At 39.9% G+C, this 24,281-nt stretch overlaps 1 protein-coding gene and 1 long non-coding RNA gene across 7 annotated transcripts in view; one reads left to right on the top strand and one right to left on the bottom strand.

The window, feature by feature from the left end:
* Nucleotides 1–23,919, bottom strand: part of LOC117666013 (uncharacterized) — a 28,565-nt gene extending 4,646 nt beyond the window's left edge. The window contains exons 1-4 of one of the 3 annotated variants that reach the window (XR_015728278.1): nt 23,731–23,919; nt 20,051–20,106; nt 10,127–10,197; nt 9,895–9,981 (exon numbers count right to left, since the gene is read on the bottom strand). This is a non-coding gene — a long non-coding RNA (uncharacterized LOC117666013). Of the gene's footprint in view, nt 1–9,894; nt 9,982–10,126; nt 10,198–20,050; nt 20,107–22,237; nt 22,398–23,730 lie in introns of those variants that run through there. The other 2 variants (XR_004591568.2, XR_015728279.1) reach the window with 2 other exon arrangements.
* The window catches only part of DOCK9 (dedicator of cytokinesis 9), a 116,098-nt gene continuing 114,476 nt past the window's right edge, over nt 22,660–24,281 (top strand). For all 4 annotated transcript variants that reach the window (XM_087871514.1, XM_087871509.1, XM_087871505.1 and 1 more), the window contains exon 1: nt 22,660–23,198. In XM_087871514.1, the coding sequence (XP_087727640.1) occupies nt 23,055–23,198 (144 nt within the window). In that variant the 5' untranslated portion in view covers nt 22,660–23,054. The remainder of the gene's footprint in view (nt 23,199–24,281) is intronic.

The following is a 24,281-nucleotide window of genomic DNA, read 5'->3' as shown; positions in this document are numbered from 1 at the left end:
CACTGCGTGGTATCATCTCATTCACCAGGTTCTCTGAGGCTCCAGATGAAACTTTTTTTTATCTGAGTACAGATCATTAAAGCGCCTGTTTGGCTTAGTGGTTTAGGCATGAAGCTAAAAACCAGGAGACAGTGAATTCTAGTCCTACTTCAGACAAAAAACCAGTTGTGTGAGGCCTAGGAAAAAAGTAAGGGGCAAACCACTTCCAAATATCTCGCTAAAACTGCAGAGACTAATCAAGAGGAGTCAAAGTTGACTCAAAAGCACAGGGAAAAAAAATAATTATCAGTATGAAAAACTGACAATCAGATTACATGATGGGAAAGATGCCAGATAAATAACAAGCATCAAACAAAATGATCCAAGGTGTTCACAGGTGCTTGGCATCCATAGATGCCTAGGTTCAGTCCTGACATCTCCAAGTAAGAACAAGAAAGAAAACTTTAGAATGCTTCCAATACCGCATCATATCAGGTTACCTAGTCTATTGCTCTGAGTTAGTATAAAGCACTATTTTTCATTGGGTTTTTTGCACTATGGTGAATGAATATATTGTCAGTCAAAATTGGCTTATTATAGTATGCATGATTCATGCGCTAGATGCTTATTTAGCTTTTCTTCAGAAAGAGGGGGAGAGGCTATTTAGTCATTGCTAAAAATGTTGTTCTGAATATAAATTAAGTAAATGAAATAATTCATGAAGCCCAAATGGTGAGAAACAAAAGGAGTAATCATGAGAGACTAGGAAAAGGAATGTAGGGAGTTGGCAAGGTGTGGGGAGTGTGGAGGAGGTGAGGAGGCGAAATATAATGCCAAGCCTGAAGTTGTGCAAATTGTCTTGCCTTCAATAAGACTGGGAAAAAAGGAAGTAAAATCAGAAAGAATTATGTGAGAGAATATTGCCTTAGAGAAACCAATACCAATTCTACCGTGTACAAGGAATGAGGACTTACATTTTAATCAGGGGTGGGTTCTAAATTTTTTTACTACCGGTTCTGTGGGTGTGGCTTATTTTGTGGGTGTGGCTTGGAGGTCATGTGACTAGGTGGGCGTGGCTAGCTGGTCAGAGTCATTTCTGGAAGGTCCTCACACTTACGACCAGTCCTCGCACTTACGACCCGACTCATTTGTTTGCTTTTAACACTGATCAGCTGTAGGACGGCCTTTTGAAGCCGCACGGCAAGAGTTTAAACAGTTTTTTTCCCTCTAGTCATCAGCTGGGACTCAGGAGGCAGCAATAGATTGGGGATGGGGCCAAATAAAAGGTAAGAATAACGTGGGGGGGTAGGGGGGTGGGAGGGCGGGGGGGGGAGAACCGGTTCGGTGACATCATATCGTCACCGCTACCGGCTCGGCCGAACCAGACCGAACCGGGAGGAACCCACCACTGATTTTAATAGAGAATTATTGTTTCTTCGAAGTTTTGTTAAAAACCTGCATATCTATGCAGTTGTTCACACTGTAGATATCTCTTCAATACAATCAACCATAAAAACCAAAGTTATCTAATGCAGACTCCTCAACCATGTTATCCCAAAGCCTGGGAGAACAGGTCTTTTGTTATTTCCTAAATGACATTAGGGTGGGAGCTGTGTGAATCTCTGGGTGGACTGGATATCCTTCCAAAGTGCAGGCACTGAATTCCTGGGTCCTATTAGATGTCATTGTTTGATACATGGGAGTCAAAAGATATCCATCCTGCATGATTTTACTGGATGAGCAGAAACAGACTGAGATAAAATGGTCCTTCAAACAGCCAGGAGCTATGCCATGAAGGGCTTTATGGGGAAGAACCAGCACCTTGAATCACCTGGAAGCTAATTGATGACCAGGGTGCACCAATGCTTCCTTCAAGGCCAAGTTGACTGACTACTCTGAAGGAAGGTGATACCACCTGCCAGGCAGCCTTAACTGTATTTAGGAGAACACCCAGATATAACAAGTAGCCGGTGAAAGAACATTTGTTGCACTGGCCTTGCAGCCACTGTAGCCCATTCTTCTCCACAGAGATCAGGTAATTTTAAATGGGGCCATTGGGCAGCTTTCAGCATATGCAATAAAAGCTTAGAAATAAACAATTTTGTCACCTTTATTGCAACATTGTGATTCTTATATAAATGAGTTCTTACTCATGCTTAGTCTGCTTGCCACAAAGTTCTTCAGAAATCGGTCCAGAGGCTGCCTAAATCGTCTTTCCAAAGGATGCTCTAATGATTTTGCCTCTGTGGCTGGGTGACTCTAATATCATGTATGCAGTGCCTTTTAACTGTCTCCGTATAATGGTGCTACCTGCCAGGCTTCTCTTGGATGAACCTTCCCACAATTCAAATTGGCACATCGGTGAAAGAATTTGACATTAGGCCTGAAGCTACTTCAGTTGCCTTCTGATAGTTATGACTGCAAGCAGGAGAAAAAAGACAAGAGATTTGCTGCCCTAAATTGCCTATATATAGATGTGTCATCCGAAAGTACAGTGCTAATTGGAATTCTTGTGTTAGTATAACATTTCCTTTCCTTCTAAAAATAGTATTAACTGGAGGTCTGTTATTTTTGGTCCTTGGATTAACAGTTTTTAAACCAAAAGACAAGGAGGGAAGACTGGCATAATTCTTTTGGATGATACATTGAGTGGTAGAATAAGATTGTTTCTACAAAAACAGGGCTAATGGAGAGCAAAATCTGGACTTCTATTTTTTGTTAGGCTCCAAAATCCAAGAAAGACACATTGAAATTCTCTCACAATGAAATAAAGGAAAAGTAGTTTCCTTTATTGTTCCTCATCTACAGACAGGAATTTTGCCAAACTAAAGCAGACTATTTGCACCATAAAACATACTCTGGGAACTATTAGGGAGGAATTGTCTTCCCCCTTTTCCTCCCACACAAAAGATCTAAAGTGTGATGCTACTTGCTTCTTTGGAATGCACTGGCTTCCTCCTGGGAAGCTGCACAACATTCCATCACAATTTCCCCAAATACCATACATTATAGTATTTAAATATTTGGAGGAGAAGAGCCACTGAGTGTCACAAGCAATGACTGTTGAAGTTCTGACCCTTGCAAGTTATGCATTTAATTCAAGGTAAATCAAAGATAATGTCAACATGATCTCAGTAAATATACTGTACAAGGACTGTCAGCCCAAAGCCAATACCTTCCAAGGACTATTAAAAAATGCAAGGGGAAGGTTAAACTGAGATGGGGTTATTGTTGATGGTGAATTACAGTGGTTCTGTGTGGTCAATTATTGGATATGAACATAGAATCCAGCGATCAATTGATTCCATCAAGATGACATAAGCCAGTGATGGCGAGCCTTTTAGGTACCAAGTGCCCAAAGTACGCATGTGGCCCCAAACTGAAAGGCGGGGGCGCATGTGCCCATGCACCACATCCGCGGCAGAGACCCGAAGGACAGTTGGCCAGTGGGAGGCGTGCGCGCATGCACAGCAGAAACCCGAAACAGAGCAGGGGCGACGACGTGCGTGCCCAGAGAGAGGGCTCTGTGTGCCACCTCTGGCACTCGTGCCATAGGTTCGCCACCACTGACATAGGCTGAGTGGATATAACATACCTAAATGAAGTTTTTGTGGATTTGCTAGTAATGCCAGAATCTAGTTGCCAAGTTTCACACCTGGACATATCCATTAATCATAGATTTCCTTCATTCAATTCTCAGCAAGTCTCAGCAGATGATTCGTGAAGGAAAAGAAGAGCTGAAGAATCTCAACAAACCAATGAAGGCCTAGAAAGCCTTCGTTTAGCACAGAGAGGGAGTTGGTGACTCCAAGAATTGCAGCTGTAGATTCTGATTAAGAAGTCTCTAAAGTGAAGGCACTGGTGGCAGGAGGACTAAAAGCTTAAGTGGAACTAAAATGTGTGCCAGTAGGGAAAGGCTACTTTTTGGAGTAAAGGACTACTGCTATAGCTGCGCTCTAGATCAGGGGTCTCCAGAATTCTGGGAGTTGAAGTCCCCCAGGCTTAAAGTTGCCAAGGTTGGAGACCCCTGCTCTAGATGATCTATATGATGCATAAAATAGATGCAAGCATGCTGTGTAGAGGATGAAAACTCTGGAATAAATTTATTTACCTTTTGAAAGTAAGCCAGTGCTGGAAACAATCTCTTACGGCTTCCTAGGATGACTATCTGAACCCTTGCATTTTAGTAGAGGATAAATCACTTGGATCTGGTTGGTACAGTGCAGTGGTGAAATGTAAAATTTGTTACTACTGGTTCTGTGTGCGTGGCTTGGTGGGGGGGTAATGTGACTGGGTGGCCGTGGCCAACCTTTTTTTAAAAAACTTTTTTTTTTACTTTTAAAAGCATTTTTTCTACAACCTCTACAACCTTTCTTAAAAGACTCTGACAATCCCAACTGATTTTTCAGCTGAAGAAAAAATGCTTTTAAAAGTAAAAAAAAAAAAAAGCCTCTGATGATCCCGCAGCTCAGCTGGGCATGGTGGGGGGGGGAGGGATTTTTTGCTACCGGTTTTCCGAACCACCTGCCGTCATCGCTACCGGATCGGGTAATCTGGTCTGAACTGGGAGCATTTCACCCCTGGTACAGTGTCTAGCTCTTTCCTTGTGCTGTTTGGTAATTGGCTGTCAACCTGCCTACATATTTGCAGAAGCGGGTAAAGGATCCAATGTTTTGGCAAAATAATAAAAAGAGCATTGTGCTGTGCGCAGCAATCTTTATCCCTTTTATATGTGTATGCAGTGTCACAATAAAAGAAAGGAATAGCAAGCGCCTCATTTACCACCTACACTCACTCTTCTGCAGTGAAACCTGGATAATGGACTTTGATGTTCTAATAAAAAACAAGGTGGATCTAGCTTGCTTAAAATCTGCACAATTAAAAGTACCATTATTAATTGTCTCTGGTCTTCAGGCTGTTTAAATGCTTGAGAAATATTATTCCCTGCTACGAATGTATCTCAGATTGGGAAAAAGCCCAAATAACAAGATGGAGTAAGATAATTTATAACAAATGTTCATTTTTATGAGATAAACAGCTGTGAAATGTTATTTCAGAGTTCCAATCTATTGCAGGCATTGCAACAGCACTGTAAAATAGAAGGGGAAATAAGAAATATGTCTAAGATTTTGGGCTCAGTTGTGGTCGTAAGTCGAGGACTACCTGTATTGGTTTGAGTGGCCAAGAGTCGTCTCTTGTGATCACAGGAGAGCATTTATTATCATAATACCATTAATCATCCCATTATAATATAGGTAGTCCTTGACTTACAATCATAATTGATCCCAACATTTCTGTTCCTAAGTTGTTAAGTGAACTTTGCCCCATTTTACAACCTTACTTGTACAGTTGTTAGGTGAATCACTACAGTTGTTGAGTGAGTAACACAGTTGTTAAGGGATTCTGGCTTCCTCATTGACTTTGCTTGTCAAAAAGTCGCAAAGGTGATCACATGACCTTGGGACAGTGCAACCGTTGTAAATCTCTGTGATTGCCAAGCGCCTGAATTTTGATCCCATGAGCATGGAGATGCTGCAATGGTCATAAGGGTAAAAACGATCATATCACTTTTTTCAGTGCCATTGTAACTTTGAATGGTACCACATGAACTGTTGTAATTCAATCCAATTTATTCCGTAGAAATGCTTCTGATCATCACTTCTGCTTGAAATCCACTAAGACATTTCCCACAAAAGGATCTATTGTCATTGCAAATTCCATCACATTCTATCTTCTATAAGGAAAGGAATTTCCATAGTCCGTGTAATTCTGGTGAAACACAAACATTACATTTTGGGAAATTGAGTTCTAATTCTCTGAATTGCAATCTAGATCTGAACATGGAATCAGATTGGATTATTTCTGGGTAGCCCACTTTTGAAAAATGTCCAGGTTCCAGATCAGGCCCTGAGATAGATTTCCTGCTCTCACTTATTCATAATAAATTGAGGTGGGTTTATGGTTTTTTTCAATTCTAAGAAGATTGGCCATAGAAAACTACTGGCCAATTTGAATATTTGCTAGCCTACTTACCATCTCTGGGATATTTCAATATTTGATGAACAGTGCTGAGAAACTGACAAGTGTGCTGGATCAATTCATGAGTCACCTTATACCTGTTCTAAAAGTCTTGGGCTTGCTGCCAAGTTGTTTATGTAGCTCTCCAAGGCTCTGGAAAGCACTTTCAGAAGACTTTGACTGGCATTTATAAAGCATTCCTTCTGCCACGATTTTAAATGGAACACCGTCCTATGGAGTTCATTCCACATTTTCAATATTGCTAGTTTAATTTTTACTTTATCTTTCATTGTGATCTGCTGAGACAACAGCTGTATAATAACTTTAATAAACAATAATATCTATTATATTAATTTGTCTGCCTACCGGAGATTATGGTTATTTGGGCACTATCATAACAAAAACTGAAGAAATGCTGACCTAGTTTATTGCCCTCTAGTTCTCCACAGCCTAGGGGTAGTTGTTGGGACTGAAAATTACGCAGCTGTCGATTCTCTGGTTCTGCTTCGGGATTTGTTGAAGAGTGAAGAATTTATAGCTGCTAAAAAAGTACTGGTAATTATATATGAAACATTTCTTTTTTTATTTTACATAAAATGTTTATTATATTTTATATACTTATACTATCTATTACATTTTAAAAAAAATTATTTACCATATAGGCATACAGAGAGATGAATATATTTAATCATGCAAAGCCAATGAATGGTTCTTAATGAAAAAGTCAGGTGAAATGAGTCAGTAAAACAGGTCGGTTCCTACATCCATTTTCTTTGTGCTTCATCAAAAAAGCACAACCAAGGAATAACATCAAGTCCAGGGCAGAGGTGGTATTCAGCAGGTTCTGACCAGTTCTGGAGAACCGGTAGCAGAAATTTTGAGTAGTTCGGAGAACCGGTAAATACCACCTCTGACTGGATCCGCCTCCATCTATTCTCTGCCTCCCGAGTCCCAGCTGATTGGGAGGAAACGGGGATTTTGCAGTAACCTTCCCCTGGAGTGGTGTGGGAATGGAGATTTGACAGTATCCTTCCCCTGCCACGCCCACCAAGCCACACCCACAGAACCAGTAGGACAAAGTTTTGAATCCCACCACTGGTCCAGGGTGTGCATTGAAAGGAATAAAAGGAGTGTTAAATAGACTAATCAAATCAAATAAACCCCTCAAACTTAGTCAAATTTCATTAAAAGCTGGTCAGGTATAAAGCTTGCCTCCTTCAAGTTTCTAAGAAAACATTCTGAGTTGATTGCTCAATGTTTGAAAATCACGCTGTTTGAAAATGATATAACTTCTAATCGTGTTAACTGAAATTGGGGCAGAAATCTGGGCTTTCTTTCAAATCAAAATCTATAAATACATTATCCAATTATTTAAAGTGAGCTGCCTGAGATGAGTAAGCTTGTTTCAGTTAAGGTAACCTATATTTTGTTCACTCACTACTTATAGCTGAATTTCTAATTATTCAGTATTATTTCTGTCCAATGAAATAACATGAACATCTATTTTTCTGCAATTTTGCATGATAAAACAATGTCAGCTTTTCAAGCTCTGATAGAAAACTTTCCTGTAGATAAAGTTGTAAAATATAGTTAGGGTATTATGACGCCTAAAAGACAAAATAGATTCTACAATAAGAATTACTGAAGAAATAAAAAACCCTTTAGCTACACCCCTGATCCACTTCTCAGCCAAATTTACTACTGAGTAAAGACACATTAACACAATTTTACTAGGCTTACATATAATTTCATTTTATTCAAGCCAAAGATGAAAAATTGTAAGAGACAACTGGTGGTGGTGTTTATTAAGACCTAACATTTCAAAAGCAGTCTGAATTTTTCATGCTCTTATTTCTCATGATGAAATGTCTGGTATTTCTATTAAAATTATAATTAATTCCAACTTTGCATCCATATGTATATTTGACATGTACTGCTTTATATTAAGTTTTTTAAAAATAGTGATTCTATTAAAGATTACAATTTACAACGATAAAGCTAATACAAATTAAAAAGAAATAAAAAGAAATGATTGGTGCAGAAGAGAAAAAAATCAGAAAAGAAAAAAATGAAAAATAAAAATATAGTAAAGAAAAAGAAATATATAAAGAAGTGACTTCTTCTTCATCACAAGTATAAACAATTTTAGTACCTTATCACCTTCTCTTTACTATCTCTCATTTTTTTCCCCATATTCCATCTCTTATCTATAAACAAATCAACAAAACCTCATCATTTTAGTCCAAATGTCAGCAAAAGTCTGTTATGGCCTACCAAAGATATATCTGTTTTAACCTTGATCAAATAAACCAATTGCATAGTCTTTCTTTTATTTCTAACAATCTTGATCTTTAATTCCTTCAAATAATGTTCTAGAACTTTCTTTTCATTTGTTCTATGTCCCTTCTCACAAAATTCTTCAGACTGATAATAAGCCTATTTGTATATCCAATTAAGAAAAGATATCAGGGTTACTGTCTTGGTTTGTTTTTTGTATGTCTTTTTTTAATTATTAAGATATCTCCCAGTTTCTTTTGTATGTCCAGTATAACATTTTTCGCTCTGGCAGCGGCAGCAAGTCCTGGTTTCGTCTGCACGCCCCCATTCCATCCGGATTCTTCCCAGCAGCAACCTCATTCCCTGCCCTACTCCCGGTGCTCACTGGCCCCGAGATCGACTGCCTACCTATAGTGCCACCACCACCGATCATGTGCGTATCTATATCTCCTAATGTGTTTCTCCCCACTCCTCCATCCCGGCCCTGTATTGTCGAGCAGGGTTTCGGGCTCGACATTAGCAGTTTCACAGGAGACAAAATTTTAGTAGTGAGTCTTTCTATACACCTAAACAGCATCTTCACTTTGATAGTGCCAACAATGTGGGAAAGCAACTGTGGTGCCTATGAGAATTGATGTCCCAGACTACATAACATCAGGAAATAGTGTACTGTATAATATAAGATTCATTATATTTTTCCATACGGAAAACCATTTATAGGATCTTAAATTACCATAATACTTGTTCACTCAGCATTAAGTGTATTAGACAAGACGGGCGGGACATAAATCTAATAAATAAATAAAGTAAATAATATTTATTGCTTGAAATTTAACCTGGAAACCCCAAACAAATTCTACTGTGACACAGTGGAAGTGGCTCAACAATTATGGTTCTGCATGAATGATAAAAAGAAAAGAAGGGATGGGAAATAGATTTATTTTCTTTCTTCATGGTCAATATAAAGAAAAGCCCATTTTCAGATTAATACCAGAAATCTGATATGCCGAATGACCACTCAAGATCAATGTGGGTGGTTGTTTATACAAGTTGTTATGTGCTCCCAATTATACCACAGACAGCTTCTGTTCTGCTATAAATTCAAGGTATTTATTGCAGTCTTAAATCTTTAACTGAAGTTGCATAAAAGCACACTGAAGATTTAAAGCTTCCTGTTTCAGTGTAGACAGGACAGCTTACTTGTCCAAGAGTCCAGAGGAATAAATCATATGTTCAGGGAAGGCCCAAGAGCAGTCAATGTCCAGTTTACAGGTGAGCCAGTAAATCAACTCAGCATGCAAAGAGAGCTTCAGGAAAGAGGACATAATTTGCCACAAGAAGCGAGTCAATCGTTTGTCCCCTTTTGACTGCCAGATATCTACTGTAATTTCCTAGGTCTATTTCTTTCTTTTGAGTTGTCAGGTTAACTTTCCTTCCTTTACCCTTTGTGGTTTGTGATGTGTCAGCTGGTGTAGGACCTTCAGTTTAGGCTCTGAGTCAGTTGGTTAAGATGCTCCCTAAACTCAATCTGTTATCATTGCCATTTTATTCATTTAATTATCAAATTTATTTGCTGCCATCTTACGGTTCAAGGTGACTCTGAGTGATTGGCATCACTGCTCGTCTCCCTCAACTTCATCACCATCTCCAGCACTGTTCTTTTGACTGCATTCTTTGTCTTCCATGCCACTGCTACTTCCCCAGGTACTGTGGCACACACAAAAAATGGCACTTTAGTGTTTCTTATTACATGTGTAGGGACAAGCCTCACTCCTCAAAATGTTGCTCCTTGTTTGGGTTTCCCCTGAAGGTGGAACACCTGCTGTGGTCCTTATGAATCCAGTTTACTAACCTGATTTCAGATATTGCTGCCCCTCCTTCCTTCCATGCATTTCTTCTCATTCTTTCTAATGCCGGCTGTTTCTATGAAGTAAGAAATGTGAAATCCATTGGCTTAACTTAATTTGTTGAAAGGCTGTATATGATTCCAATGAATAATAAGATTCAGACATAATATATTTCATGGTCAATGCAAAGGGCGAAGAAGAGTGGCTGACTCTTTTTTTTTTTGCTAGCTTCGTAGTTCATTTATTCACAACCATCAAAGTTTGATTAAAAATGCTGGCCACACTGTTTTCACAGAAGAACACCATTTTATTCTTTTTTTTGATATCCTCAGGACCGTGATTAAATACAGCTTATATACGTAAAATTGACTGTATCTCTTTCCCCCATGAAACAAAGAAGCACAAGTATATTAATCGCCAGAAAATATGTTGAATGTACACTATTTACCTGCTTTGAGCACAGAAACTTTGAATGCAGCTATGAAGGCTAAACTGTTACCAGAATATAGTAATTGAAAAAATGGATTCTGATCAGGGTTGATCGATTGATCTATCAAATGTATATAGCTGCCCAGCTCACCAAAGGCATCTCTGGTTGAAGCAAAGAAGAAATGGATAAAACCACACATATAATCCACAATGATAAAAATACAAAAAAGTAGTATTAAAAGTAAATACTATAAAAACAGATACAAATCCTAGGTGAAGAGAGAACCTGTGCCTGTGCCATGAAGGGTTACAAAGGTCAAACCAGCACCTTGAGTTGGACTCAGAGGAAAACTGTCAATCAATGCAACTTGTAAAGCAGTATTGTCACATGCGCTGTTTTAGGAACCGACATTAACTGCCTACACGACTGCATTCTGTACCAGTTGAAGCTTCCAGATACTCTTCTAGGGCATGTCCATGTAGAGTGCATTGCAATAGTACAATCTGGAAGTGACTAGGACTGTGAACTGGGCCTACTGATCCAGTAACAGGAGCAACTGTTACACAACATGAAGCTATACAAAGGCTCTCCTAGCCACGACTGTCATCTGCTCATCAAGCAGAAATTGTGAGTCTGGGAGGACTCCCAGATTATGTATAGGATCTGTTTGGGGTAGTAAAACCGCAGCAACAAAAATTGTAGTCTTGGACCCAGTGAGCCCTAAAATTCAGATTTTCTTTTAACCTCCACACCACCCAATTAGAGGAACAATGAAACAATTACTGAAACATTTAGGGTCATCAGCTTCAGCTGATAGATATGAAAGTTCTGTTATCTCAGCTGTGGAGGTATTTATGGACATTTCAGCTGCTCAGAAGTTCAAAGATCACCTCATGAAGTCTACAGTAGTATTAGAAAGACATGACAAACATCTCCCACGCTCATTTTAACAGACATTTTCACTTGTACTCTTCTAATATAATCGCACTGAATTATTCTGTGAGATATACAGTCACTTATTGTTAGGAACATGTTCACTAATTGCACACATGCATTCTTACAGATATATATTACAGAATAGTAATTCTTGCATGATTATATTTCCAATTAACTTGCTAAGTCTGCTCTTGTTTCATCATCTTGATGAGTGTTCACAGCTCTAATAATGATTGGACACTGTCTGAGTAACTAATGAGCAAATAAATCTCTAAGAATAATTTGGTAACCAGAGATTAAAGGTTGGTTTCTAGGTGTCACAAGTACTAAACATCACCATGGTCTTAACAGCTTCTATTTGGAAGTTAGTCCCACTGATATCAATGGGATTTGCCTCATAGTAAGCAGGAAATAGCCAGTAATGGACATACCGGTATGTTCTATGTGAAAAATGCCAAGGGACAGTTTCTTGGGTCTAATATCTGTTGGAAAGACTAAAGATTATATCTTATGTTATTTAGTAACATTTAGGCTTATTAACAAATAAAGGCACTGATTTTTTTTTTCCAGCTAATGCTTTTCCTGAGTTGCCCTGATCTTTTTTCACTGGTTCATAGCCTCTCCTCTTACTAGTATATATCTATATGGAAAATGTATTTGGGATCGTAAGATATAATGTCATTTGTTTGGTTATGACTTAGCACTGAAATCACAGTTTATGGTTTAGCACTGTATAACCCCAGCCACTGGGCTGTACTCATGAAACCACAGTTAAAGCAATGTTTGAAGTCAGCCACAGTAGAATTATCTCCCATTTTTTCTTTGTCGTTCAGGTTCTTTATCTGCAATTTTCTTAGGAAGAGACATGGCTGACAATTTAGCAGCTGTTTCCAAAGTCCATATTAAGCCCATTAATTCTCTCTACAGTATTAATTCTCTCTAAAGCAGGGGTGCCAAACTCATGTTGTCACGGCAGCGTCACATGACATATCAGGACTTTTTTCCTCTTCGCTAAACCGGGCCAATGCGTGATGCATTTGGCTCGCAGGCTGGGAGTTTAACAGCCCTGCTCTAAAGTACTAAAGTAAAATTTAAAATAAGAATGCCTGAAGATGCTGAACAATAGTTAATTGCTGTAATATTTTAGTTAAAGAAGCCACAAGATGAAAATTTCCAGTTTCATAAAACCATTCAAATCAACTTTCCATCACTACTGTTAGTTAACTATTATGCATTGTGTGAAATCACTCTATTATTGTCATTTGTTCACTAACATGGTTAAAGAAAAATGGTTGAAAATTAAGTTGTGTTTGAAAAAAAAAGCTGCTAAGAAATTTCCCCAAGGGCCAAAAAAGAACCTTTGAGTTGTGGCATTATGTTCTGGAGGCCAACGTGAGATTAGTTTGAACAAAACTTCTAGACCTTTAGTTACATTTCTTAGGCACGTAACTGATTGTAATTGGTTTGTTGGCTTTTTTGTAAACCTCAGAAATAGCTTTTCTGCATGTTTACTGATTTACTGCTACTCTGTCATTTCAAAACTTAAGTACAAAACTAAGAACTGATCTGAGTAAATGGGTTGCAGACAGATTTCAAGTTTGTTTGACAGCAGAAATCAAATGTTTGATTTAAAAATCCCGACTTTCAGGAAGTAGATTTGTTTCGGTATACTTAAGTTGTCAAGAAACAAAGAAGTTACCTTGGCAAAAATATCCAAAGATATTTGTGGACTAAAGAAAAGAATTATCCTTTGTAGTTTGAGCTGCATAGAATTTCTGCTGTCTTCAAACCATTGAAACTACTGAAACTACAAACTGCTGAAATATTCAGGGCAGATTACAGATCACTTAAGGCTGTATCGGAATTTTGATTCACAGCTTTTCCTGAACATTTTGCATAGAGTTCTATTCAGTTTTTTCATGCTATGCTGATTCTCTAACCTCAGGTACTTAGCCTCATAGGCTTCTGTACGCCAAAAGTATTAAGAAAGCAGTTATTGCAAATGAATTTCACCCATATTTTTGGGTGTTCTTTGCAGTAATTTTCCTGTTTCGTTGGTGTATAGAAAAATGAAATTAAGAAGGAAATAATTCTAGGGAAAGGTTTGTTGTAAAAAAAAATAAATCAGAAAATATTTTCCCGAATCCAAAGGATAAAAAATAAAACACCGGTGTGCACAAAAAGTAAATTGGATGAATCCATTAGAACTAAAATAAATGAAGTAGCAAGACTCTCACTCTGTTAAACTATAGTCATTTCCAAGATTGCTTTCTACTCCCCTGAAAACAGCTCCAGACAGCATGAATTCATGACGTTGTCTCTATTTGGCAAATCATCTGATTTATTTCAGACTCAGATGAAATATTTTTGAAACTGCAATCAGACTCACCCTTTCTTAGGAACTGTGAAGCTTATGCGCTGGTGGAAGAAAGGTATGACTATAAATCTAACAAATCCATTTCACTTCTATATCTGGTGCAGATGAACCACTTGGGGTTGGTCTTGTTTCTCTGTTCTCTAAGTAAAGGAAATATAGTATCTGGCTGCAATAGGGAGTAAACATAAAACCACTTTGGGAATAAAGCTGAGCTGTGAAAAAAGAATTGCATATGGCAAACTGACACCATCTGGTGAAAAGGCTGGAGCAGTGGGGAGTTAAGTTTTTTCTTCCAACACTTTACTACAAGGAGAAGGATTTCACAGCCGCCTATCCTTAGGATAGTAGTCAGACCAGATTGTTATTTTTAAGATATAGACCACACCTCAGCCAAAATACTTAATCACAAGACACTACTAAACTGCAAGTTGCTTTTAAACGCTCCAGAGTTTGTTCTAAACAGTGTCCTGAACACTGTTGTGGGAACAATTAATGAAGCAGTGATACAATTTCTATGCCTTTGTTCAATTATATAAAGAATACTATTGGTATTAGCTAAAATATTAGAGCAGAGGTGGGTTTCAGCAAGTTCTGACCAGTTCTGGAGAACCGGTAGCGGAAATTTTGAGTAGTTCAGAGAACCGGTAGTAAAAATTCTGACTGGCCCCGCCCCCATCTATTCTCTGTCTCCCAAGTCCCAGCTGATTGGGAGGAAATGGGGATTTTGCAGTAACCTTCCCCTGCCACATCCACCAAGCCATGCCACGCCCACCAAGCCACGCCCACAGAACCGGTAGTAAAAAAAATTGAGACCCACCACTGTATTGGAGATTAAGTAAGTATAGTAAATGTGGTTCTGTTTATATGTTATTACAGTTGGAGGTTAAGAGATGACTAACTTAAACACCATTGTCTGAAAAAACTACCAAGACTTTAATCCTGCAAATTATCTGAATAAATCATATTGCACTTCCAGTATGTCTCAATCCATCTCGTCTAAATTCTGATCAGCCAAGAATTTAAGAACTCACATTACAGGTAGTCCTTGACTTATGACCACAATTGAGCCCAAAATTTATATTGCTAAGTGAGACATTTGTTATGTGAGTTTTGCTCCATTTTACAACCTTTCTTGTCACAGTTCTTGTGACAAGTATCACTGAAGCTGTTAATTTAGTAACGTGGTTGTTAAGTGAATCTGGCTTTCCCATTAACTGGGCTTAGTTAGAAGGTCAGAAAAGGTGATCACATGACCCTGGGACATTGCAAATGTCATAAATATGAGTCAGTTGCCATAGGTCTGAATTTTGATCATGTGACCATGGGGCTGCTGCAATGGTCATAAGTGTGAAAAATGGTCATAAATCCCTTTTCTCAGTGCTGTTGTAACTTCGAGCAGTCACTAAATGAACTGTTATAAGTTGAGGACTACCTGTACACACATGGCAAAAAAAGAGGAAACTAACAATAGCTTGAAAACCTTTGTCAGCAGGGTGTTTTCTCTACCAGAAGAATAGCATTTTGAAAGGTCAGCTAGTTATGAATAAATACCTGATTTTTAAAAATAGCAAACATAATACAGGATCTCTATTTTTGAGTCAATTATAACTTACTGTTTGGCGAAGATACATAAAAGCCAGTGTGTGTGCACTACTACTTTAAAAAGAAACAGGATTTGACTTGAGAATGTAAAAGAAAAAATGCTTGCAGGCAGAGGTCCAAGCTTAGTCAACTGTTCTGTGTGAAATACTTTTCTGCAGATATGTTTAAACTGTACAAACTGCCAGATTTTGCAGCTGAATATTATCCTGACTTGCTCAATCTTGTCTTCTCCATAAATCAAAAATAATTAAATGCAGATGAAACACAAGTGATGTTTCTGAATTTGCATAGTGTTCTGTTACATAATAGAGTTATCCAGAATGATTTGTCCTGTCTGAAAGATTTGATTTCAGAATTTGCAGTGGGCACATAACTCCCCCGCACTTATTTGCACAAACTCCCCAGTTAAGCTCAGCATCATATACAGATCAAGTTGGGAAATTCTTGAACTACAATTTCTAGAATAAGACCAGTTAAGTGTACCCTATTTAATAGTAATTAGTATTATTGGTTTTCAATCTGGGTATATGCAATGATAGTGCTTAATTAAATCAGTATAAATTAATTACTTCAAAATAAGGATGTGATAATACCTTAAGAGTATTTTGTCTCATATGTGGCTGTGCCTGGCTAGTCTTGGAACCTAAGCAGAGCCAGGGTAGAAGACCAAAACTATAGATCAGAGTGAAAAGTATCCCAGAAAAGGGCATGGCATATGCACATTTGCAAGAAATCTACACACAGAAGGTGTGTCCACAGAGTCATCAGACGCTGTGTTTGACTTGAGGATGCCTCTATCTGCTAAGAAAATATTAATCTTAAAAGCATATTTGAAAGAGCTTTCACATACAGTACAAAACAATGTCCCCCAACCTTTTGGGCACCAGGGATCAGTTCCATGGAGAGAGGTTTTTCCGCGGATGGGGGGGGGAGCACGTGGTTTTGGATGCTGCCTCCTGCATCCCGCAAATGGGGCTTCGCTTGTTTGCATGGCCCGGTTTCTGGCATGCCACAGCCTGTGCCGGTTCACAGACCAGGAGTTGGGGACCCCTGGTATAAAATACAATCTTTTAGATGTACAGTACATTTATATAATTTTTGAACAATTGTGGAGCAATGGATGTTACTGGAAAGAAATCTCACTGGCCTTGTTTACACATCAGTAAAGACAGGATTCTTAAATACTATTTTACTGAACAAGCGAGCTTGCTTCACACAGAATGCTAAACCAGAATGGATAGAATGGATGTAAAATGCTGATCTGGGAAGAAATTATTGTTTTGGGTTTGCTTTGGATTAAATTTAAAAGAGCTGTTAAGGCAGATGGACTTTATGGTATAATCCAGTTGATTTAAGTAAAAATTGTGCAAACATGAGAGTAATAGGTAGAACCTGTGAGAATTAAATTTTCAGGCATTGCTACTAGCTACTTCAAAAGAGTGGTGCTCTTTGGACAAGATCCCAGTTAATTGTTTAGCTATGAGCAGTTCTTGCACCACCAACAGAATGATTTACAGTGCAATTTCCTGCATGCTGAATGAATGTGTGTTTTCATTTACTCAGAAGTATATAAATATTTGTATGTGTTTTGGAAATACACTTGTGTGCAAGAGTGCAAGTGGTCAGTCTACAGCAGTCAACTCCCAAAAGTGGAATCTGTCAACCTTTCTCTGTTATATAGAAATATTGCTCTAAAGCAGAGCTTCTTGTCAAAAAGAAATCAGATCAAGAATATATTCTGAACTGTTATTAAAAATGTGCATTAGATATGTAATGCATAATTTTATTTATAATTACGTGCTTATTTATAATTATCCACACTTTTCAAGATTTGCAAATCTTTTTAAAGTAACCGGTTCTCTAGAATTAAGACTTTAAAGGATTTTGTAGTATTGTCTGATTTTAATTGTTAATTTACTTTTTTAAAACAATGCTTATTACATTTTTGTGGTCCCAAATTCTTATTTTATGGCCATCCAAAAGAGCACATAGGACTTTAATATTGTTTTCAATTATCTGGGAGTAAACCTCATTACGTTTGCTAAATATTACTTCTGCAAAGGCACTAATTAAATTTCCTATCCGTCTCCACATTTTGCTAAGCTACCAACTATTTTAGCCAGCACAATTTAGCAAAATGTGAATTGTCACATCTGGTCTACACAGGGTTTGGGTTTTTTAAAAAAAAAATCTTTATTTTTTGGGGGTGGGGAGGGAATTAGTGTTCTTCAGTCAGTGTTGATTCTAGGCAATTGCCCAGACAAGTCCCTGCAGTTTCCTTGGCAAGATTTTTCGGAAGTGGTTTGCCACTGCTGCTTCTGTGGCTAAGAGAACGGGTTTGATCCAGGTTTCTCAGCTGTCTTTAAAACTCAAGTCTCCCAGTTTCTAGCCTGATGCCTGAACCACTACACTAAACTGATTTTCTTTCTACGATTGTCAGAGATTAATATTGTTGTCGTTCAGTGATTAAGTTGTGTCTGACTCTTTGTGGCCCAATAAACCATAGTATGCTAGGCTCCCCTCTCCTCCAAATTCATGTTCATTTCATCGATGACACCATCTAGCCATCTCATCCTCTACTGTCCCTTCTCCTTTTGCCTTCAATCCTTCCCAACATCTGGGTCTTTTCCAATGAGTCCTCTCTCCTCATTTGATGGCCGAAGTATTTGAACTTCAGCTCCAGTATCTGTCCTTCCAAAGGACAGTCAGGATTGATTTTCTTTACAATAGACTGATTTGATCTCTTTGCAGTCCAAGGGACTCTCAAGAGTCTTCCCCAACACCACAATTCAAAAGCATCAATTCTTCAGCGCTCAGCCTCCCATATGGTCCAGCTCTCACAGCCATACATTACTGCCGGGAAAACCATAGCAGATTCATGTAATACTAATTTTTGTTTTATTAAAATTAAATTTAGCTCTGCTCAAATTCTGCAGATTCGGATCCCTTCAGGCACAAGACAATCTAATGCATTATTATTGAAAGTATCTTTTTTATTATTGTATGGCTCTGGCTAAACAGCTATTGATGGGAAAGGCTCTCCATCTTTTCTCTGATGTCAAAAGAGAAGAAAAACTCTAGAAAACCTAGCTTGTGCTTGGCTGTGTCATGTACACATTGCCTAAGAGAATATGAATGCATCATATTTGCACACATTCGTTTATATCATAGGTGTCAAACTCACAGTATCACATTGTCGTCACGTGACATTTTGCGATATTTTTCCCCCTTCGCGGAGCTTGGGTGGGTGTGGCCTGCATGTGATGCATCTGGCCCATGGGCCACCAGTTTGACATCCCTGGTTTATATCAATATTATAATTTAAATAGGTAACCTACAGAACCACCTTCGTCCCATTATATCAGCCTGTATCACTTGTTCAGGCAGGGAGGGTATGCTACAGAATTTTGATTGGTGGGGTCTAGGAAGAAAGCCTTCTCTGCCACTGCCCCTGCATTGTAGGACATCCTGCCCTCAGAGATGAGGCAGGCCCCCGCTCTCTTGGACGTCCGCAAAGGGATCAAAATTTGGTTGTGCGGCCTTGCATGGAGAACACAGAGGCCCATACAACCATGGAGCTGGCTGGCTCCATGAGAACTTCCCTGCCTAACCCTTGACTTCTGACCACAATTGAACCCATTATTTCTCCTGCTAAATGAGACAAGTGAGTTTTGCCCCATTTTACAACCTTTCTTGCCACAAATGTTAAGTGAATCACTGCAGTTGTTAAGTTAGTAATATGATTGTTAAGTAAATCTGGCTTCCCCATTGACTTTGCTTGTCAGAAGGTCCCAAAAGATGAACCCAGAACACATGAACACGGAACACTGCAACTGTCATAAATATGAGTCAGTTGCCAAGCGTCTGAATTTGGATCACATGACTATGGGGATGCTGCAACGGCCATAAGTGTCAAAACCGCTCATAAGTCACTTATTTCAATGCTGTGGTAACTTTGGTCACTAAATGAACTGTTCTAAATGGAGGACTACATGTACACACATGGCAAAAAAAAAAAAAAGGAAACTACCAATAGGTTGAAAACCTTTGTTTAGCAGAGTGTTTTTTTCTACCAGAAGAAAAACATTTTTAAAGGTCAGTTATTTATGAATAAATACCTGATTTTTAAAAATAGCAAACATAATACAGGATCTCTATTTTTGAATCAATTATAACTTACTTGTTGGAGAAGATACATAACAGCCAGTGTGTGCACTACCACTTTAAAAAGAAACAGGATTTGACTTGAGAATGTAAAAGAAAAAATGCTTGCTGGCAGAGACCCAAGCTTAGTCAACTGTTCTGTGTGAAATACTTTTCTGCAGATATGTTTAAGCTGTACAAACTGCAACGGTCATAAATGTGAAAAACGCTCATAAGTCACTGATTTCAATGCTGTGGTAACTTCGATGGTCTAAATGAACTGTTATAAGTCAAGAACTACCTGTACTCATAGTAAGTTCAAAAGCACTGTCCAAGGATTTCAAGGTGGCCATTTGAAGGTTGGCAGATTTTGGCTTTATGTTTTTCCTGTGGGAAGCAACAGCTACTCTGAATCTTTTTATGGGTTTAAACAGTACTTACTGTTCATTTACTGCATCTTTTATTCAGGGATGAAATCCAGCAGATTCTGACAGGTTCTGGAGAACAAGTAGCAGAAATTTTGAGCAGTTCGGAGAACCGGCAAATATCCTCTCTCGCTGGTCCCAGAGTGGGGTGGGAATGGAGATTTTGCAATATCCTTCGCCTGCCACACCCACCAAGCCACACCTTCCAAACCACACCATGCCCACCAAGTCACGCCCACAGAACCGGTAATAAAAAAATTTGGATTTCACCACTGCTTTTATTGTATTCTAATCTAATAAAGCAGAAATCGCACTCCATGCAGAAGAATTGAACTTTCCACAAGCAGGAATCTGTGACCAAGAATCTATGCCATTTCCTTTCTTTGAGAGAAGTCTGTTCAAAGTAAGGCAAGAGGAGACGGGAAGAAACTGAGAGAGGAATTAAACTTCAATTCTCTTATCATTTGGGAAAAGAGAAGTATGAAGCATATATATATTTTTTACCAGCGTATGGCCATTTCTACTTCTAATAATTTATAGGATCTTGCTGCATCATCCAACCATTGATATCAGTAATGAAGAGAAACTTTCTATCGCCACAGAGCTGCCCAGGTGAGTCTATAAGAAGCTATACATCACTCATAAGGGGAGGTTTATTTCATTCTGCCCTTCTTCGGTTAATGTGAAAGTCCAGTAGAGGTGATGGGATCTCAATGAACTAATAAATATGTTCTGAAACAGCAGATATCCTGTAGGCTGGATGCATGAAAAGTGGGGCCAGTTCCAGTTAGCTACACTCTAAGCTGATGTAATAATCTAGTTACTTATGTATTTAGCCAAGAAAATAAATAAACAGATCATCGATCACACCAATAAGAATTTCATTTCAGGCATAAATGACCAGGCTCAAATTTTCTTATTTTGGACACATGCAAAGACCTAGTTTATTTTAGAGACAGCTGTAATGCTAAGAAAAAATGGAAGAAAAAAATATCACTGAGTGGGTGGACTCAGTTACAGTGGCAATGAGTTTACTGTTGGAACACCATAAAATCAAATCAGAGACAGGTCATTACAGAGAAAATATATATCGTTGAGAAGATCTGGAACCAACTTGATGGTAATCAATTTATTAATTTATATGGCATAAAAAATGGCATAACTCATAGAAGTTTACAAGTATATGAAACGCAACATAGTGTTCCCTCCAATGAACCAGAGGTTTTATCAAAATGACAAAATGTGCATTATGATATTACAATGTTTTTCCCTTATGTGCTTGTGTATGATATCTCAATGCAATATGAAAGAGTGAAGTTACTTATTTCAGTTCTATAATACAGTTGAGTAATAGGAAATAGGATTACAGTTGAGTAATAGGAAAATGTATTTTTATTACATGGAAAGGTACAGGTAGTCCTCAATTTATGACCACGATGGAGTTCAAAATTTCTGTTATTAAGTGAGACATTTGTTAAGTCGGTTTTGCCCTATTTTAGACCTTTCATGCCACAGTTGTTAAGTGAATCACTCCAGTTTAGAAAAGTTTAAAAAAGGGCAAAACCCATTTAACAAATGTCTCACTTAATAACAGAAATTTTGGGCTTCATTGTGGTCGTAAGTAACCCAGTTGTTAAGTGAATCTGGCTTGCCCACTGACTTTGCTTGTCAGAAGTTGCAAAAGGAAATCACATGTCCTTGGGACACAGCAATGGTCATAAGTATGAACCAGTTGCCAAGCATCTGGAGATGCTGCAAAGGTCAGAGCTGTGAAAAATTGTCACAAGTCACCTTTTTCAGTGCTGTTGTAACTTTGAATGGCCACTAAATGAACTTGTATGTTGAGGACTACCTGGTAGATTTTCCGGTAGATTAGGATGTTTTTTTTTAAACAATAGAGTGTACATTATTATAGATCAAAGCCATGACCCGGCTCTATTAAATTTTTAAAGTAGTAATAATAGTATATGTATACCAGAGCTGTCAAAGGATCACTGCTTGTGAGAACTCGCTTCGTGATAGGTGATGAAAATGGAACTTCTGCAAACGCCTACAAATATTGCATTAAAACGCCTATTTTAAAAATGCCACTTCTGATTTTTAAAAAATTAAAGGGGGTATTTATGTGATTTGGAAGTCCCACTATATTTAAATCCCTGCCTCAATATTTGCCCCTATTAAAAGAAAGAAAAAATTCATTTACGTTAAGTCCACATGGGATCTTCATATATTTGGAGTTCGGTGCGCTGAATTGAACCCTCATAGTTGGTTCTTTTGATGTCTGCTCAAAGAGGCAGGAAAAGAAACCCTGAAAGATGCGGTTGTGTGAAAAGGACCCATCTCCACTGCTCTCCTTCCCTAAATGACCAGATCACGAAAAGTCCGACTGGGGAAAACGAGGTCATTGCTTGGGAGGGAATGGAATTTCCGCTCTTCGCTGGCCACGCCCCAACCCCTAGCAGGGGGCGGGCACTACTACTAGGATGGGCGTAATGGGGCAACCGCACAGGTAAACGGATTGCCCAATCAGAGGCCCTGTAAGGAAACGGGTTAGGCGGACAACGCGCACTTTTATTTAAAGCGACACCACGTCTTACTAGAAAAGAGCAGGGCCACGCCTCCTCCATTCCGCTTGCGCCAATCAGCCTCCGAGGGATCGCTGTCTCCCGAGCGTGCCTGTGTTTGGAGCCAGGGGAGCGGCGTCGGCGGGCGCTGCTTCGCGAAAGGGAGGGGCTACCTGACAGGAGCGGCGGCGCGAGGCCAGCCGGCGCCGAGCCAATTGCGACACGAGAGGCACCGGCGGGCGGGTCGGACGGCTGCGCTTGACGAGGGATTGGGGAGGTGGTGTTGGGTGTGGGGGGGGGGCGGGAGGATGGGGCGCCCGAGCGCCGGCGAGGCAGCGCCCTGAGAGGTGGCCGGGCCGGGCTCGGTCTCCTAGCGGCGAGAGGACGGGGGGGACGACGACGACGACGACGCCGGGAAGAACCGGGAGGAAAGAGCGGAGGACCGAGGCGGGAAGGATGGCGACGATGTCTCTACAGTCCGCAGCCGCCGCCGCCTCCTCTTCAGAGACTCGGAAGTTCACGCGGGCGCTCAGCAAGCCGGGCACAGCCGCCGAGTTGCGGCAAAGCGTCTCCGAAGTGGTGCGGGGTTCGGTTCTTGTGGTGAGTGCCGGCGGAACCCGGGAAGGTCCCTGGAGCGGAGCGGGTGGTTTTCTTACCTCCGGTGGCTTCTGCTCCCCTCCTCCCTCGCTTGCTTGGGACGGGGATGGTGGGGGGGGGGGGAGAAGGACAGCAGCCCCCCCCGAGTTGCTCATCCCAGCCCTGTCCCGTTTGGAGAAGGGTGGCCAGACCCTCCGCCCTCCTCGCGGGTCTGTCTGAAAGCGGGCAAGGTTCACCCGTATACCACCCCGTCGGTGCCCCTGGTTGTTCCCTTCAGACGTGTCTCCACGCGCCTCTGTCCTGGGAAGCGTGTCTAAGCATCGCTCTACCAGGAAGGAGGAAAGGCACAGCCAAGGCGCTCAGTTTGGATCTCGCTTCTCCCCGTCCCGACGAATGGCAAGATCCCTTTTCGAACCGAGTCGCCGTGCTGGAATTCCCAAGTGCTGGTTCGAGGAAAAAAATAAAATAAAAATAAAAAGCTCCGCTCGGGGGAGATGAGTTAACACCGCCTTGCTTCCGGCTCGGTTTTCCCCACCTTTGGTTTGTCTTTTTCCCTCCCGATCCGCGGAGACCTGCTTCCCGTTCTCCGAATCCGTCTGTTTCCCGTTCGCTGCTTCGAAATACTGAATACACAGGAACGGGAAGGAGGGGAGGGGAAAGGGGGGGGGGGCGATCCCTTCCCATCTGCAGCAGCTGGCTCCAGACGTTCGGGTTTTCCCTTTTCTGTAAAAACTTCCGTCCATTCACAAGGAGACCCGCCTTCGTTTCCTTCCCGCGATATCTATGAATGAATGAGTGGTTGGAAAAGTTGGGAGGGAAGAGGATTCCAGGAGTTTAGGGGCAGGGGGGAAAAAAAGGTAGCTGTCACAAAAACACCTTCAGCGGTTGCTTTGGAAAAATAATAATAAAGCACTAAATCTTTTAAGTTTTAAGCTTCTATGCTCAGAATAGAATAGGAATAGAATGAAAGAGAAATAGAAATGTTTATTGGCAAAGTGTGATAAGACACACAAGGAATTTGTCTCCAGGGCACCAGCTCACAGTGTGTATATAAACAGCAAGTCATAGTTACAATCATTAATCATA

Source organism: Pantherophis guttatus, chromosome 5 (genome assembly GCF_059756535.1).
Source record: "Pantherophis guttatus breed Tessera chromosome 5, ASM5975653v1, whole genome shotgun sequence".
NCBI classification, from domain to species: Eukaryota; Metazoa; Chordata; class Lepidosauria; order Squamata; family Colubridae; genus Pantherophis; species Pantherophis guttatus.
This window is presented reverse-complemented; position numbering and strand designations above follow the sequence as displayed.